Raw genomic sequence first — 18,998 nt, 5'->3', positions numbered from 1 at the left:
GAACAAAATAATCAAGGAAACAATGTAATTCTCTGGGAAAGTATTTTTTAAAGCCCTTTGGGAAATGTGTAGTAAATGTGGAAAGAATTCTTAGGAGATTTTTGTAGGAAGAATCAAAGTCTGCCAATTACCAATATGTATGCAGTCAGTAATTCACCAAAATATGTTTTAGTGAAGTACTTTATAAATGTCAGTTTCTTTAAGGATTGATGGCCCAGTAGTCCTGATTGTCTTCAGCTACAGAAAGAATGAAACAAAAATATATCAGGGTGGGAGATGGTTCTTCATGTAGAGTGTAATGCTGTGCATCTTTTTTTCACTGTAAATATTTTCATTGTTTTTATTTTCACAAACTATTTTTTTTACAAAATCAAGTTACATCAATTATATACATGTGGTTTTACAGCAATGTTTTTGGTATGAGTGCAAATTTTTAATTTGAATGTTCTCTTTATCTCTTATTTTTCCCACTCTCAGCATCATCCAAAAATTTCATTGCCTAAAATTTTCACACCACTCACTGGCAGAGAAAATTGGGAATTTGCTATATGATGTAATTTTGTTGGTTATGGTTGATGTTTTTCGTGTCAATGTTTTGGAGTGTCATCTTGCCTCCTTCCTCTCATAGAATCCGTTGTCTTGATGTTCACTTTCAGATTTCATGTGGAGTGCGGTGAAGGATCCTTTAGAATCTCCCCTGACATTTGACAGAGATGGTCTCGATTTGGCATTTAAGTACTTCACCAGCCCAACACTGACCATGAGGTTGACTGGAATAGCACAAATCAATAGTAACATTAATTTATTCAATGAAATGTGCAACAATGATAGTATTATAGAAGTAGAGAATGTGGGACAAAACTTGGCCAATTGGCTGATTGAAAATCAAATTATTTCACATATCTTTGGACCGAATCTTCATGTTGAGGTAATTTGTGGTTGCTTTTTGATTTTTTCCGTTGTTTATTCTGAGATGTGTCATCTTTCCTTCATTTTAATGTTATATCATTATTTTTTTACTAGGTTATAAAGCAGAGCCACATTATTCTGAGTTTTCTGGCTATGGAAGGAAAAATCATGGATGACCACATTGATATTATATGGCAAGCTTCTCAACTTAAGCATTGCAGCAAACAAGTACACGACTTGTTACCTCCACTCATTAAAAATTTGGAGGCTGGCCCTGTCCTTCATCTTTATGGATTACTTTGTAAAATGGAACCCAAAGATCATACTGAACAGGTACTGTTAGCAAATAAAAAGAGACGTTTCAGGCGTGATATGGTGGAATATCATGATTAATTAAAAATAGCAATTTTCCACAAAAATAAAATTTAATGCGACCGGTTTCAATGTTACTACATCATCACTGATGATGATGTAGTAACATTGAAACCGGTCGCATTAAATTTTATTTTTGTGGAAAATTGCTATTTTTAATTAAAGGTACTGTTAGCGTTTTAACACCAATAAGTATAATTTGAATAACTTCTTTTTGAATTTGAGCTAATCAGATGTATATCCCCCTTGAAGTACACTCCATGCCCTTTGACCTTTTCAGAATCTTCTGCCCTATTTATGAAGACATGCCCTAGTGTAGTCATGAATGCATTACTATCCATTAGAAATTGTTATAAACGAACCAAGTCAACACAATAATTAGAGACCCTGGTTTGGGAGCCTTCAGGATCACGTGTAGAACGTAATCAAATCAAAAAAAAGTTCATTTTTTTAAGATTAATGCGGACACCTCGGCAATAAACCTAACCGGTATCATATTATGCCAGCACTTAAAGAAAAGTTGACTCCTGGATATTAATAATGAAAATATTTCCTGAATACAGTTTGTAATCATAGCAGAAAATATTGTATTCCACTATACTAGCTAAATGTTTTATAATTTAATACATGAATTTTTAGTTATGTTCTAAATTGAAAAAATACTTAATAATAATGCATTAACCAGTGAAATTCAGTAAAAAAAGTGTTCATAAATTAATTGCAAAAATAAACCTCTTAGGATCAGGCTTTACTTGGTGGAAGTTTTGTATATCCAATTGTCAAATGAAAGAGAGAGGTTACTTTTCCACAGAATTTATTGGGAATGATGCGTTTCACTGTATCACGGTGTAACACTCCATGGCCAATAAATTCTGTGGAAAAGTATGTTCTCTCTTTCATTAAAAAAATGGATAATTGCAAAAAGAAAAAAAATCAGGAAACAATCGGTGTCCTTTCAGTTTATGCTTATAATACATTCACATTTACCTATATACTTCAAATGTGCTGGCATAGAGTTTGCATTCAATTCTTTCACCAATTATATCTGTTGGTGTACATGTTCACAAAAACTTACCATAAAGTAATTGTCTCCAATCAACATTCCTAATTAAATATAGGTGTATTCAGTTTGTTGGTATGCACTCGCATGTTAGTTTATGCCACTGAAGTAGCATTGGTCGTAACCATTATTGAAAAGATTTTAGGTTTTATGTTGTATGTTTTGTCTTAAGCAAAATGTTTGAAAAAGTATTAAGAATGATATAATTTGGTCATTCAGCCATTTTACTGTCTACGTTTAACCGCTTGGGTCTATGTTCTGTAATGTTAAGCTACACGAGAGAAATTACTTCTTAGCATTCAACAGTTATCTTCAGTAAAGTTCTGGTTTTGCATCCTCCCATTTAATATTTACCATTTTAAGCTGGTTGTTCAATGTACTCATACGATGTACATAAATACTTAATTACACGATTTAATGCTTCTTGATTATGGGAAATTACCTACATTTTAGGAAGAACTTGAAGGATAGATTCATAACCTTTTTTTGACTGCATTGAAAAAATGTAGCTCCTATAGAGTGTTTTCAAGTTGTTTCAATGAAGGATTAAAAATGTAATTTTTAAGCTTTACTAAAAACTGAAAAATCATTGCAGTGATAGGAAAATACAATAGGGTTCTAGGAATGCTGGGAAGTAGCCTGTGTGATGCATTAGACGGAGCTGTTTGATGTGCTATTACATGATCTTTCAGCTTATTTCTCCTACTCTAGTGAAATCCAAGATTTTGATCCAAACTTTTAAAATTGTAATCGACCTTTAAAATTGGTGACCCAAGGTGCTGTAATGCTTTAATATTTTCAAGTAGAGTTATCTTGAAAATGCAAACATAAATTATTATCCTGAATTCAGTTTTCTATTTTTGAAGTTTTTCTTCAGAATTTTAATGATATTCAGTCATGCATTCCAACCAAATCCCAGTATTTTTCCACCAAAAATGGGAGAATAAATGCTTTCAAATTATTTTAAGCCAACCTTCGTTAGAGAAATATGCAAATATGTATCTCCATCTCTGAATCTCTGCAACGTAATTAATCAGCTAAGACAGTTGTGGTAATGGATGTTAGATGAAGCACTTGCCAGTGATAGAAGTAATGTCTGCCAAAGATGCAGACCCAAAACCTCAATGATATATGAAACTAAATAGTTGCTTCTTACATTGTGCTTTCATATGCACGGAAGTCTCTTGCATATTTCTGTGTCTGTATATGTGTAGATGTGCACTCACTCAGTAGGGATGAGTTATTTCAAAAGCCCTTGAGAAAAAAATGTGTGTGTCCCGGTCAGGTAGACATTAAGGCAGCTTAACTTTTGTATTCATCCTCCCTATAAAAACTGGACTGATCTGCTCATGTACCCACTCCATGTGTGCACTTAATCATTGTCCTTCGTGGAACTGTTCAATTACACTGTGTTTGTTCTCAACAACTGCTTTGTACTCCATGATGATTCAGTAGGTGCAAGGGTAGAAATCAGTTATAAGAATGTTCTTTTGGGTGACAATTAATGCCTGGACAAGCTTTGTATAGTAAAGAACATAAACCAACAAAGTTAGACATAGAAAAGGAACATGACGGAGAGGATGATAGCTTAGGTCCAAGTTTGTTGAGGAAGGGTGAAATTGGTGCGCTGTACAGGTAAAGTTAAATCTTTATCGGGAAGTAAGAAAGGAAGTTCAATGATAGCAGTTAGAGATAAGGAGGGTAAGATAATAGTTGACACAAGAAAGATCCGAGAGAGATGGAAGGAATATATGGAAGAACTATATAGTAAAGAACTTTGACCAGCAAAGTTAGAAATTGAAAAAGAATATACATCTACATAATACCCCGCAAGCCGCCGCAAGGGCGTGTGGCGGGGGGTGTTAGGTCACCAACCGTAAAAAGGAAAAATACCACATGCAAAAAAACAACACGGAAAATTACACCCACAGCAGCACACACACTCATGCAAAAATCCCTTCATCCAATACTCATGCAAACACATATACCGCAAAACAACTAAAAAACTGCACCCCATGATGCAGCACGAAAGCCATCCTACAACACGGAAGCCAGGACACAACAAGCAAGAAATTGAAACACCACATGAAAATGCACCACGAAACAATCTACCCCCAAAGAGTCTGTAAAAGGCAGGGAATGCGACCCAACGTTGCAGGTAGCAGGAATTTGCCCCCGCGGAGAGGGACGAGGGATTGAAAGGGAAACTTAAAACCAGATGAACAGAACACGAATGAGGTCATTCGGAAAGAATGGGTTATTATAACAAAACACATAAGGTTAGTGGAAGAGCATGCATTTAAATACAACTTATTATTTTTTAGACGCTGAGGGTGGCAAGTGGAATTTTTGCTATCTATAACCCTGCAGTTGCTATCCCGTATTGTCTGTGGGAAGAAGGAGTCCTTGAGTCGGCTAGTTCTGGCATCTATTTCCCGAATTTTATATGCATGATCCAAGCGACTAATGTATGTAGGAGTACGAATAATTTGCGAGACCTCGGTGCTGAAACATGCGGATCTAAATTTATTTAATAATTTCAATCTTGCATTGAATCGTCTCTCAGCCAATGATTCCCACCCCAAATCCATGAGCATTTCGGTAACGCTTTGCGTTTTATCGTAGGAATTTTTTACAAAACAGGCTGCCCGGCGTTGAACCTTCTCAATTTCCCGAATGAGACCTTTTTCACTCGGATCCCACACGCTGCATGCGTATTCTAAATGAGGCCTTACAAGAGCGTGGTAACAACGTTCCTTGACCTTCGAGTCACTTTTGTCGACAATGCGTCTAATATAACGTAGAGGAAGACAGCTTAGGTCCAGGCATACTAGACGATGAGATAGAAAGGGCATTAAGGGATCTGAAACTAAATAAGGCCGTGGGGGTGGAAAACATTCCCGCGGAGCTATTAAAATGCTTAGGAAAATGTGGGAGGAAGAGGCTATATGGGCTCATTCGTAGTATCTATGAGGAAGTAATCTGGCCGGAAGACTGTGAGATCAGTTTTAGTTCCTATTCCGAAAAAGGTAAAGGCCACGTCATGTGAGGACTACAGGACAATAAGTTTGATATCCCACGCAGCTAAAGTTGTTCTCAGGCTCATAAACAAAAGGATAGAGAGTAGGGTAAATGATTACTTAGGGGATGATCAGTTTGGGTGTAGGAAGGGGAGAGGTACGCGTGATGCCATTACAGTAATGAGATTATTAATCGAGAGGAATATAGAACATGACCAGGAGGTATTTGCCTGTTTCGTAGATTTTGAAAAAGCATTTGATAGAGTGAATTGGGAAAAACTAATGAGTATATTGCAGAAAATAGGAATTGATTGGAGGGAAAGGAGGCTAATCTGCAACCTGTACATGTCTCAGACTGCTCAGGTGCGAATGGCGAATGGGGAGTCCGGATGGGCAGTGTTCTACATCTACTTAATACCCCTCAAGCCGCCGCAAGGGCGTGTGGCGGGGGGTGTTAGCACACCACCCGTAATTTAGAAAAGAAAAAAAAACGCATGCAGAAACCACAAATTCATGCATCCACAAAAAAATATGGCATAATTCATGGCGAAACACTTACACCCCACGCACATGCAAACACTCAAACTACCAACTAACATACACATGCACCTGAAAGTATACCTAACATCTTTGTAATGTTTAATTTTGTTCAGACTTGTGAATTCAATGTTTTTAATATTTCCAAAGTGACTTCAAGGAAGTGTTAGGAAGAGGTGTAAGGCAGGGTTGCCCTTTATCACCTTTGCCGTTCAACCTGTATGTAGAGGAAATGATTAAAGAGGCATGGGAAGAACGGGAGGTAGGAATGAAAGTGGGTGAGGAATTCCTAAAATCAGTTAGGTTTGCTGATGACTAAGCTTTAGTGTGTCAGCCAGCCAAGGGGTTGCAAGCATTGCTGAGTGAATTGGAAATTCAGTGCAACAGGTATGGGATGAGAATCAATATTAATAAAACAAAGGTTATGCAATTTTCTAGAAAGAGAAAGGTTAAGCCAAACATTAAAATAAGAGGGCAAAAACTAGAGCAAGTAGAACAGTTTACATATCTTGGAAGTGTTTTGGACCAACACGGTCTAAGTAGTAGGAACGTAAGGAGAAGAATTGTGCTAGGCAAAGAGGATTTCACCACGAGGAGGGAGTTGATTACAGGGACGTTGAGTAAGGATATTAAGAAAAGACTTGTAAAAACTTTGATATCGAGCGTAGCTATGTATGGTACGGAAACGTGGTCATTGAAGCAGGAGGATAGACGTAGATTGGAGGCTTTTGAAATGTGGGTGTGGAGAAGAATGGAGAAGGTGAAATGGACAGAGAGGAAAACAATTGAGGAAGTACTTGGTATGGTGGGCGAAGAGAGGGGTTTGTTGGGAGAAATCCTCTGGAGGCAGGAAAAGTGGATGAAGGGTGTATTGACCAGCAGTGGGATGTTGCAGACTGTAATAGAGGGGAGCTTGTTAGGCAAACGAGGAAAGGGAATGAACTAGATAGGGATGTTGGATCGGATGAAGGGAGTAAGAAAGTACTCAGATATGAAGAGGGGTCTGATGTAGCGTAGGATACTGGATTTTGTGTTTTGTTAGGAGTCACAAAATATTTATTTAGGAGATGTGTCCTTACAAAAACCTACCTTAGCTGGTGGATTACCCAAAAAAAAGCTTATAAATTGGGAATTGACAATTATTATCCAGTAGTTTTCAATTTGCAATGCATATTTAGAATATGCAATGAATGTATAATATTTCAGGCTGAATACTAATACTTTTAATCTTCTGAATCTGAAAGAAATGATTTATTTGGTCTGTTGTTTGTCTCTTTGAGAAACAAAGGTCAAACTAATGAGATGAAGAGGATAATATGTGTGTATGAGAGGGTAATATCCACCAAAAATTACATACCTTTCTTGTTATTCGCTAAAAGTAAGGGGTGAGTAGTCCTATTCCATCAGTTGCCTATTTTGGAAGCCGACCATATGGGTTCTAAAGTAAACACAAGCAAGCCTAAAGGTTGACCCTTGGGAATCAGCCTAGTGTTGACCCTCACCTCATGTGGGCCTTCTGCTGTCATCTCATCTTTGTAAGTGCATATTTCCTCTCCAGTAATAAGTGCAGGCATTTCTTCCCCAACAGTGAAGAAGATAGTTTATTAATACTGTTTTGTTCTGTTTTATCTCTCGAAAAAATTAAATGAACCTAAAGAGCATACTTGCCTACTTAGTATCAATGAATGAAAATGAAGGAAATTATTATTTTAGGCTGTTATAAGGCATCATCAACAGATATGCTTGTTTCCAATTCTATTCAAAACATTTCAATGTCAGGATCGTTAGAATACTCCTGCCTGTGTTGTAAGGCAAGGTGAAATTTTGTGACAAAGATAGCAGCATTTGTTTGTTTACATGAGGTCAAATTAAATGTGTAAAATGTTCATTTTAACTAGAAGATGATCCTGAAAATTTCATAAGAGGCATTTTCCTCAAAAAATGTCATCATATCTTTCGTTGGAAGATTGCCATAGTTTCCTTTTACAAATTCAGAAACTGAAGACATTTGAAGGCCTTAGTGGAATGCTTCGAATTAAATGATAAATGGTTGCCAAACAGGAATGCAGTGTTTAGCCAAGGAAATTCGACCCCTGATGCGTTATCAAAATGGCTGGTGATTGTCCTTGTAGAAAATATCATTTTGATGCTCACCTTTGTATAAATATTCAGCCTTCCTGTAATGGGAGCACTGTCTTCTGTAGAGAGCAGTACACACAATCATGGAAACTACTCATAAATAAAATAATATTTGTTTTGAAAATGTCATGATGAGGGATGGAATGAGTATTCCAAGAATGTAATATCCAGTTGAATCTACGAAAGATCCGATTTTGAATGCATAAATGAAATTGAGTCTTTGGATTCCCGTTTTGAAGTTTGTGTACATGCTGCACTTAGGAAAAGACAACATGTCACAATGGCAGATGATAGTTTCATGTCTCAATTTAGTCTTCATTAAATTTCAACTGAAAGTGATAACAATTGGAGAGGTCATCCATATAGGAGAGTATTCTAAAGTTTAATACTGAATTCCTGTGCCAGAAAATTTTTGTAATTGTATTTAAATAATTTGGAACCTTTGTTCGAAAATAGCTCACTAAGGCCTCACAAAGTCAATGTTGTGACATAATATGATTATTATTAGGTAATCTACCGGTTAAGGTAGGTTTTTGGATGGACCCAGCTACTAAATAAATATTTTGTGACTCCTAACAAAATACAAAATCCAATATCCTAGTCTACATCAGACCCCTCTTCATCTCTGAGTACTTTCTTCCTCCCTTCATCCCGTCCAACATCCCCATCCTGTTCCTTCCCTTTCCTCGTTTGCCTAACATTCTCCCCTCAATTACAGTCTTCAACATCCCGCTGCCGGTCAATACCCCCTTCATCCACTTTTCCTGCCTCCATAGGATTGCTCCCAACAAACACCTCTCTTCGCCCACAATACCAAGTACTTCCTCATTTGTTCTCTTCTCTGTCCATTTCACCTTCTCCATTCTTCTCCAAACCCACATTTCAAAAGCCTGCAATCTACATCTATCCTCCTGCTTTAATGACCACGTTTCCGCACCGCACATAGCTATGCTCCATATCAAAGTTTTTACAAGTCTTTTCTTAATATCCTTACTCAACTTCCCTCTCATCAACTTGACATGATATAAGTTATTTATTATATTTAAAAACTCTGGGGATGAATTTTAGCTTATCTTGGAGTGGTGATCATAAAGTTTGGTTTGGAGTTCCTATGAGCAAAAACCAACATGCTCACTCTGATTGTATGAAATCGTGCTCAAAATATTGTGAATACCTCTGCACCCAGCTGTTTCCATTGAGCATTAGAATTTGATTACACAATATTCTACCATAATCATATCTGGCTGGGTAGTATCACTATATGTACAACAGGTATGTCATGCATTGTCAAGCTATAAAGTATGTGTTAATATTAAAAGATTTAGTATTTTTAATATGGATATCAAATAGTTTCACAGAGTGAAACCATATAGTATAGAATGAAATATGTATTGTATTTCAGAGTGCTCAGAATTGTACATCACACATGAATACTGTTTAGAGTGCAATCAGTAAAACTTAAATTATTTATGACATACTTAAACTGTAAATTTGCTTTGGAGAAAAATGAAAATATACTTATGGATTTAAGTTATAATAGAAAATAAGAAAATGAATTGAAATTCAAGGGAAACCCTAAATAAAATGGGAATGAGTGCATATTTAAAATTAAGTGCGAAGGAAGTAGATTTGAGATTCAATGAAAGAATGGCTTTGAGATTTGGTTATATTACATCCCTTTTCTTGATCTGATCTCAAATTCCTCTTAATTAATTGCTCTTGCCCCATTATGTCGTATGCCCATGTGACATCTTGCAGGGTGATGGTAGATTACCACGGTTATCCACCTTAAGGTTGGTTTGATAGGTGAGGGTAGAGTTCACTCTATGCTAAGCCTGACGGCATGTGAAATTCACACATCAAGGTAATGAGAGAGGCCAGTTCCTTTCCCTGTATTGCCTATGGTTTCCCTGGAAGATCTGGCTCTTAAAAAATCACTAAGCTTAGGTGAAGCCAAGGGTGCTCAGGGAGGCATGCATAGTAATCAAACCCAGGTTCTCCAGTTCTCCAGTTCTCCAGTTCGTAGAACAGCACTCTACCCACATGACTACCACTCCCTGATGGCAGTTGTAGATGAGTTTTGTGCCTGGGGAAAATTACTCAGGGATGTCCCCTTTTGAGGAAGATGTTGGGAGAGGCAATCACTAGCTGAAAATATGTCACTTACTTTTCCTGTTTCTTATTATTTTTCCTCAGAGCCTCTACTTGGCATCAGCCCTCATCAAATTCATCTGGACAAGTGGGGGGACTTGCAGTGGTGGTGGAAGGGGTGGTTTGAGGCCGCAGCCCATGATGGGTGGCATGCCCATGCCTCATGGCAACTGTGGCACGAGGGAGGCTAGGGGTGTCATGGATGCACAGGCCGAAACTAGCAGCAGTGAGAACAGTGTCAGTGTGGAAGCCAGCAATTCGGAGGATGAACAGGTACACTCCAATATATTGCCCACTTTTGTTTTTTGGTCTAGATTGATTATGATTAATTATTTTTGAACTTCCAACCAAAGGACACATTCATGTATTTCATTAGAATTTTTCTGTAGTCCTTTCAAAGTGGAATTTTGGTTTATGGAGATAAGAGTGAAGTGGAAAGTTTTCTCGATGGTGATTGGCTGAGACTTATAAGCATTGGAATCATGATGAGCCAAAAGTACTTAAATTTATCTAGCCTAGCTCATTTGGGGTGCTCAGTGACCTGGGAAACTGAGGGAATTTTTTCTAACTGGTTGAATCTGGAAATTTTAGTATTGTTGGGCAGAAACCTGGAAAAATTATAATTTGGCTAATGTGTTTGAGTGGCATACCTGCACGTTTTTGGTTGATACTCACCTGTGCAGTGGCTGATTGAACTCAGCACAGTGGTCACTACAGTACTGTGTGTTACCTTCAGGGCAGACGACATTGGCCATAGCACTCTGTTCCCTTCTCTTCTTCTTCCCTCCCTACTTTGACAACCGCTGCTGGCTGGGGAGGCTGCTCATGGGGGCATGCCCTCAATTGCTGAGACTGGAGTCAATCATGCACCCTTTAGCACAGGAAATATTTCTGACTTTCATTTTTTCCTTTAGAATCAGTTTGTGTCACAATACGACAAGCAGTTTTATAGTGACATTGGCAACATTTGCATTTACCTTGGTTAATTGGTTCAAAAAGTGGCCAAATATGAGTGAAGCATTACTCTAGAAAAATGCAGAAGTTGATCTGGCAAGTTTGGAGAAGAACTAACTACTGATTCACTGGATGCCCTATCATTCTTTCTTAGATCGCCATCAAGCTCATGCTGTCGGTTTGGGTGCTTTGTCACCAAGCATTTTGTTGGTTTGACATTCCTGGAATTCATTCACTATTCCATGTATTAGTTTCCTTTGGCATTTGTATCTGATGGAAGGTTTTCTTGCCCTTGTTGGTTTTCAGTGCAAGGAAATGACAATTTTTATAGCGTTGTTAATCTGGTAGAAAGAGTAAATCGATAATTTCACTTCTTCCAATTGAACCTGCATCCAATCATTTTTAAGGATCCATTCTTGTCTGGTTTTGAGAACTTAGGAACAGACATCCTTAGTGTCATTTTTTTGAGTTTAAAAATGCATATTTAATGGGAGCAGTGTACTTACTTCAGCCAGCCAACAGGTTATCTACCAAACAGAATACCCAGAATTATAATGGCATCTATCTATATCACCATGTACTAATATCTTGGAAGTCACTTCATCGATAGGGACTTGTTAAAGTAGAATAAATAGATCACACTTTATCGTGATATTTTAAAGTTATGGGATTGAAAATGTAATGCATAGGGAAATGTTGTTGCCATGACTGAAAGTACACTTCACCATTCATTATTACTTGTCTCTCATTTGTTCTTTTGGAAAAATTATATGTATTGAATTGTATATTATCCTTCAGCTTAGCTAGTGCTTACTGAACTTCTGTAGTTTCTATTTTATAAGGTGAACATAAAGTTGACCAAAGCAGTGAGGGCTCCTCAGGCATCCTGTACCCTCCACTTAATCTACTTACCCATGCACAAGTGAACTTTTCTCATTCCTTCACTTATCTTAAAGCTGAGGTGACATTTGTTTGAATTTTTCTGTTTTCCGTTTTTACCATCTATGGATTATTATTTTTTAGATATTCAGGGTGTCACGGGGACATTGATCCAAAGGATGCCACACAATCCTTCCAGATGGTGTGGTGGAAGTGATCATCCATGTAATTCATATGGTCCAACAGTTTATTTCTTGTTGAATAAACATCACTGACTACACTCTTTGACAATTGGAATCTCATTTTCATGACCTAAAAGAAAACTCATTTTCATGGCATTTTGAATGTTGAATGAATGTGGTAAGATGTGAGAATTGAAAATACTGGGAGGAAACAGTTTGTAATGAAAGAGTATGTGAATCCTTGCACTGAAATAGACAGGTATGAAAGAAAGCTGGGCTGATGTTGAGAGAATGAATTAAAGTCGAATCAGAGAAAAAATGTGAATATAAGAGGAGGACCAGAATAAGAAAGTCATGTGTGATGATGTTCAAAGAGACTAGGGGTAAAGATTGTTGAAAGTCTGGGAAGTAGAAGAACATACTTGAAACAATTTATTATTGTGATATGGTGAAAGAAGTATGGAAGAAATTAGTAAAAGGGAGTATGTTACCTTTTGTAACCTAAAACCAGGGTTTTCTTAACATTGTGTACTTTGTAAGGTAGCAGGGTGAGGTGTATGCATATGTGATATTTTAAGAATCCTCTAAGTGCCATGCATATATGCACTTTACATTCCCATCCAGGGATCCATTTCATTCCTGGAACCCCATGGACCCACTTGGAATTGAAATCATTATGAATGTAATGCTTCTGCCAGTATTTTTACTCATGCCTCATCCAGATATTCTTTCAAAGTCACTCTTTTCCACCGCATGGGAATGAAGTGGTTGTATTATGATGATAATTGCTGGTAGGTAGCACCATTAAGCCTATGGTTTGCGGATAATTTGAATGCTAGATTTACCAGGCAAGACTGATAAGCATTGTCTTGCTGTATCTGAGTAATGATAAAGTGTGCCTAAAGTGTAGGAATTATGTTTATTTTCATGAGACAGAGTGTAGTGTTAGACAGCTAGGTGATGGTCTGATGTAGAATGTTTCTGGGAATGAGGAAGGGAGAGATGATAGAAATAATCACTCCCACTTTCACATTTCATTCCTTCAATTTTATTCCTGCAATACAGTTTGCAACTCTGCTCACTCCATCAAAGCCTTTTTTCCAACTGCCCCTTCTTTTTTTTCCCCGTTTGCCACCCACACTTTTCTGTTTCTTTAACTCGGGCATGGGAAGGAGGGAGGGGCAGTAGTGGGTGGAGAGAAATATGTGTGGATCTTGAGTCAGCATCTGCCATGGTAGTTCGGAAGGCTGGTGTGGAAGATGCTGTGCAAAGAGTGGCCAAATGTCACTCACCAACCTACAACTTAAAGAGTAGTGAGAATATTCAAGAGCATTGACTGTTGGCATCTCTTATGCAAGTGGCTCTGTTTTAATAGAATTTAACAAGATATTAACTCTAAATGGATTTAAATAGATGAACTCTATTTCCTCGCAAGTTCCTGGAGCTCTAAACATAGAGCGTCTTGTAACCACGGAGCACGGCAAGCTTTTTTGAAAGCATTTTGAGTTTTAAAAAGGGAGTTATGTTGCAGTACCCTGTACAATTACTTTGGATCTGTCCTGACAGAGTTATTGGCATGTTGAGTGGCATGGGTCCTCCCTGCTGATTGTCCTATTTTTCTGAGTACAAGTAAAAAGCATTAGTAATTTTATAATTGCAAATAGAATCCATGGCATGGGGTTTGGTAGGCATGCACAAGGCTGCGTATTGAAAAGTTTAAAAAATTTATTTGTATGGTTATTTTTCTTATCATTATGAATTTTAAGAATATGTAATAAAACTCTGAAAGCATATATACTGTCTTTCGGACTATTGTATGCACCAATCTGAAGATATTTATAATACTTCTGAAGACATAATGCGGATGTGCTCAATTTTGTTTTCTGCTTTCATTTTCCAGCCAGACAGCTCACAGCCAAGTGAGGGCCAGAAATCTCCCAGTGAAGGTAGCGATCACAGCTGTCAGCGATCTGAGAAACTTCCATTGGTAGAAGAGGAAAAAGTCCAGTCTGATGGTGAGTATGGAGACAACTGCTTCAATGTGTAATTGTTGACAATTATTAGTCCTGTGTGTATGGCAGATTTTCTTGATCGGTTTTTTGGGTTTCACATGGTCATTGAAGTGGACTACTTTTCTGGCCACTGTGACCCCTTGACCCCTGGCCAAATATATAAATGGCCAGTTAATCAGAAAATACTTTCAGAATATCATTTCAGAGTTATACATTGAATAAAAAACACTTGATCATTATTCTTAATGTTTTAGAAAGGAAAAATTGAACATTAACATCACTCTTAATTGAAGCCACAGAAACCTTTGTATCTTTACTTTCTTAATGTTGCTTAAACAGAATTTGCTTGATTAAAACCCTTGAGAAGCTTAGACCAGATAAGAGGTAGTCTACAGTACCAGGATATCATAAGCATACCAAATTGGGGAATCGAGATGGTGTGGGGGCTAATGTACTGGCTTCTCACCCAGAGGGTGCAGGTTCAAATCCCGGCGGTGTTGAATATTTTTCAGAGGTATCTCGATCCCTACTTGAGGTGTTTCGTGGAGGGCACTTTGAGTGAGTACGCCATCAGTCGGATGGGACGTTAAACTGCGGACCCCTTGGCACCTTTCGTAAAGAGTAGGCTAATGCCGACGTCGGGTTTCTCTCCATTCTTCATCCTTTCTTGTCCATCCCCTATGGCGCAAATGACCTCAGTTGTCGGTCGCCTCCCCTAAAAACTACTACTACTGCATACCAAATTGTTCATCATAGAGAGAGAATTAAATGGAAAAGAAATTATATTTAAACACCATAGATGTTAGCTCACTTAGCCTAACCATATGAAATACACAAATCAAATAAGGCGGGGCCACCTCCTTTCCCTATGCCACCTCTGGTTTTCCAGGAAGGTCTGGTACTTGAAAAATCACAGCTGGGATGAAGCTCAGGGTTCCTAGAGTAGTTTTTTCAGTAGAAGTTTTATTATTATGAGTACTGATAGGTCATAAAATCAGTCTTTAAAAGGCATACTTATTTTAACTGATGTGTAGCTTAATTTTCTCTGTTGTATGAATCCTAATATCAAGGGTGGATAAAGAAAACTATTGGGTCTCAGAAGCAGTCCTTTCATAACTGCATAGAAGAGTATACATTTTATTCAAAGAAAAATTTTTTCTCCAAAATTATCATGCCTTTATATACCTTGTATATTGGAGCACTGATTGTCTAACATCCTATTATTTGTTGGTCCTAGTTGGAGATATTCCCTATCTCAACATAAAATCCTATTTCTTCCCCTCCTACCACATTGCTAGCAGTTAGTGATATATAATCCATTAGAAAAAATTTTCCTCCCACACACTGGGAATTTATTTTCTTGACTAATAGTGTACGATTGGACCCAATTAAGAGAAGTCTTGGTGATGAATCTTCTAAAGTCTTGCTTTGGAAGGTTAGTGTGTAAAATAGCTGTTGAAATTATTCAGAAAATAGTTATTGAATGCTCATCATGTATGGTGTAGTGAGAGTAAAGACATGGATGGAGGCTAGGTGAACCATATGTTTGGGATGTATGGGAGGTTGCCTTGATTTGTGAGGTGTGTGAGAGGGGAAGATTCATGGTATGGAGAGGATTATGAGCTGGGACTGCCTAGCAGACACAGCTTAACCTACTCATTATGCTAGTATGATACCCACTCTTATAACCGTTGGAACATCATTTGTTTTTCATTGGGAGACCAGTAATGACCAAAAATTGAATTTCTGAGATGGTGCGCTTGATGTATAAGTGATTGTCATCATAGCAGCCTTCTACTGTATATATGTACATGTATGCGCATACATTTCCCCAGAATGGAAAGATTGATCTGCAATTTCGAGATTCTGTTATTACATGGACAGGAAACTGGACTTGCTGAATGTCTCTATGAAATGAATTGTATGTTGGTGGATTTTAAGTATTAATTATGTGTTAAGTCCTCATCAAAATTCATTGGTTTTAGTTAAATTGGATTGAGTCAGAGAAATTTATGAAACCAAAAGGATATGCTCCTTAAATATTGATACAACTTTAGCCCCAGGTGTACTTTTAAAATGGGTTTTGTAATACTTTTTAAGAGCAACTGAAATTTCTCCAATTTCAATTTTGACCAGGGTTGATGTGAATATTTTGGAGAAATGAAATAATCATGCATCCTCATTAATGTGCAAGCCCAGTTGAACATAGTCACTGAAATTTAGTTTTCTTGATTAACACGAGCACAACTGAATGTATTAACTATAATTGATTGTTCTTGATTGAGGCCACAGCTATTGGGAGCCTTTTTTGTGCAAGTGACATAACAAATATTGAACAAATACTTAGTAAAACATCTTTATTTCAGTTGGCCTTTTGAACAACCAAAATGCCTGAACACAGTACAGTAAACTCCTGATTATCTTTGCTAATCAATGAAACAATTTCAGTGTGTATAAATTATTCACCTTGACCAGGACTCAAACTCAGATCCCTCAATGGCCGGCTGAGTGCTTTAGCCAGTTATGCTATCGAGGTGTCCTCTTACACTCCGAACTTTTGGGGGCTTCAAAGGAACAAGATGTTTTGACGAAACACCATGCATCCAATGTCATAGGCATTCGACGTCGTGCGAGATGCACCACAGTCCATGAAGTTAAAGCCAACTTTAAACACTATGGTATTTTACCTTTGACAAATTCCAAGAAACTGTGCGAGATGTTGTGACAGTAACTTTTAACGGAGTCATCCGCTAAATGTGCATTACAATGCATCAATTTCGGAGTGTAAAAATCATTTGCCTTGACTGGGATTTGAGGATCCGGTAGGGAATCCCGGTCAAGACAAATGATTTTTACACTCTGAAATTTTTGCATTGTAATGTACTATTAGCAGATGACTTCGTTAAGAGTTACTGTGGTGACATCTCCCGCAGTTTCTTGGAATCCATCCTAATGATTGCATGAAGAAGCATGGATTATGTAAATACATGGGTAACTGAAATGCAGAAAATATGGCCATGCCCTAAATGGATATATATATATATATATGTAGAGACTCTCCATCTTCATTCTGTGTGATTTATTCATGTTTTTTAGCAATGGAAAGTAAATTTTTTCCATTTTCAGCCATTTTTCTTAAGGGTGGAATTATAGTTTAATCAAAAAACATAACTATCAACAAATGAATAGTTGCACTTGATGCACCTGATATTTTCCCTAGAAAGCTAAAACAGTTATGAAGCCAGGAAAAAACAAATGATTGTCAAAGGATCACTGAGATGGATACATATTTGTTGTATGATACCAATTGAAATAATGCAATATACATAATTAATTAATAATTACTTATTCGTTGAATAGTAAAGCTCTGTATCCACTCGCCTCGTTGGAGAATATGGACTCAGGGCTAATGAATGTGAAGGAAACAATAATAGCAAAGTATGGACTAATTCAAAGATGTTTAAATCAAAACATTAAATACAATTGACAAGTTTTGATTTCATGAAATTATAAGCTTTTAGAAAAATCTCAGGTATTTCATTCAAACTTTTATTTTTTTAAAAGTTTATCAAAGTTTCAAAGCAATAAATTTATGATAAATAAATTTATTATTGTAATTTTATTAACAGTTTGTGTAGCTGGGAAGAGAATAACATAGATGGTCTGCAAAACTGATGCAGATTCAAAATGCTCATGGATAATCAAGAGTTTCTTGTACTTTGTATTGAAAATAAGGGTCGCGGTAGTCGAGCACCTGCAGCTCCAACCAAGCTGTGATTTTTGAGGTATCATATCTTCCTGGGAAATTATAACCGGCACAGGGAAAAGAACTGACACCCCTACCCTGATCTGAGAATTTTATACGCCGGCAGACTTAGTACTGGGTGAACTCTACCATCACCTACCAAACTGACCTTCAGGCTGATTACTGTTTTTATGGTTTTTTTAATGAAAATAAATTAAAAACAAATAAGTTATTCTTGGACCCATAGTGGGATTGAAGTGGGACTAGAATGGGCCAAATTTGCAACTGGGTGATTTAGACTTGAATCCACAATGCCATTTAATTTTGGTTCAAAATGTTGTGTGTTGTGTCACCAGCCAGAAAACGTGCACATGGTTCAGCTCGGAATATTTTCTATTGAAGTGAACTCAATCGGTTGCTCCATGCATGGGCATTAGTGAATTTTTTCTGTTCAATAGACATGCAAAACAGCATGAATCCTTATAAAGCAATATCAATGGAGAATGTAATGTAAACATCATGCGTGTGTACAATGCCCTGCATGAAATCACCACTAATTGTTGGTGCATTTACAATAACCTTTTGATTGTACAAATGCACTAAAATTAACAAAGCATTTATAGCTAATAATGCACAAGGGGATATTTGAGACAGACTTTTGGTGACTTGGCATTAACATAGATTATGCAGTGCAAAAAAAAATAAAAATATTGGCGTGACAAACTGGCACACTACTACAGTGTCATGCACAAATTGCAACAAATGGAACTCTGTCTAATGGGGGGTCATCTATCCTAGTATCAAATTATTTAATTTTTCTTTTCTGAATTCCATATTTTTGTCATCCCTCTATATGCAGTTTCTATTTTCCATTCCTGATGTGTTTAATTTGGGACTTCATTCACAGGGTGTTTCAAATCTGAGACTGTTGAGGTAGATAGTGATAAGTTCCCTGCAGAAGAGGCAGATGGGAGCAGTCAAGTTGGTATGCCATTACAGAAGCAACATGTTACAGCACAAAAGGAAGGGTAAGTGAAT

At 37.2% G+C, this 18,998-nt stretch overlaps 1 protein-coding gene across 1 annotated transcript in view; it reads left to right on the top strand.

The window, feature by feature from the left end:
- Window positions 1-18,998, top strand: part of puf (ubiquitinyl hydrolase 1 puf) — an 88,908-nt gene that overhangs the window by 2,367 nt on the left and 67,543 nt on the right. The window contains exons 4-8 of the mRNA XM_071594451.1: window positions 657-928; window positions 1,024-1,242; window positions 10,234-10,461; window positions 14,104-14,218; window positions 18,868-18,988. Of these exons, the coding sequence (XP_071450552.1) occupies window positions 657-928; window positions 1,024-1,242; window positions 10,234-10,461; window positions 14,104-14,218; window positions 18,868-18,988 (955 nt within the window). The remainder of the gene's footprint in view (window positions 1-656; window positions 929-1,023; window positions 1,243-10,233; window positions 10,462-14,103; window positions 14,219-18,867; window positions 18,989-18,998) is intronic.

The sequence above is a fragment of the Hetaerina americana genome, unplaced genomic scaffold (assembly GCF_022747635.1).
Source record: "Hetaerina americana unplaced genomic scaffold, ioHetAmer1.1.p SCAF_61, whole genome shotgun sequence".
Taxonomy (NCBI): Eukaryota; Metazoa; Arthropoda; class Insecta; order Odonata; family Calopterygidae; genus Hetaerina; species Hetaerina americana.
This window is presented reverse-complemented; position numbering and strand designations above follow the sequence as displayed.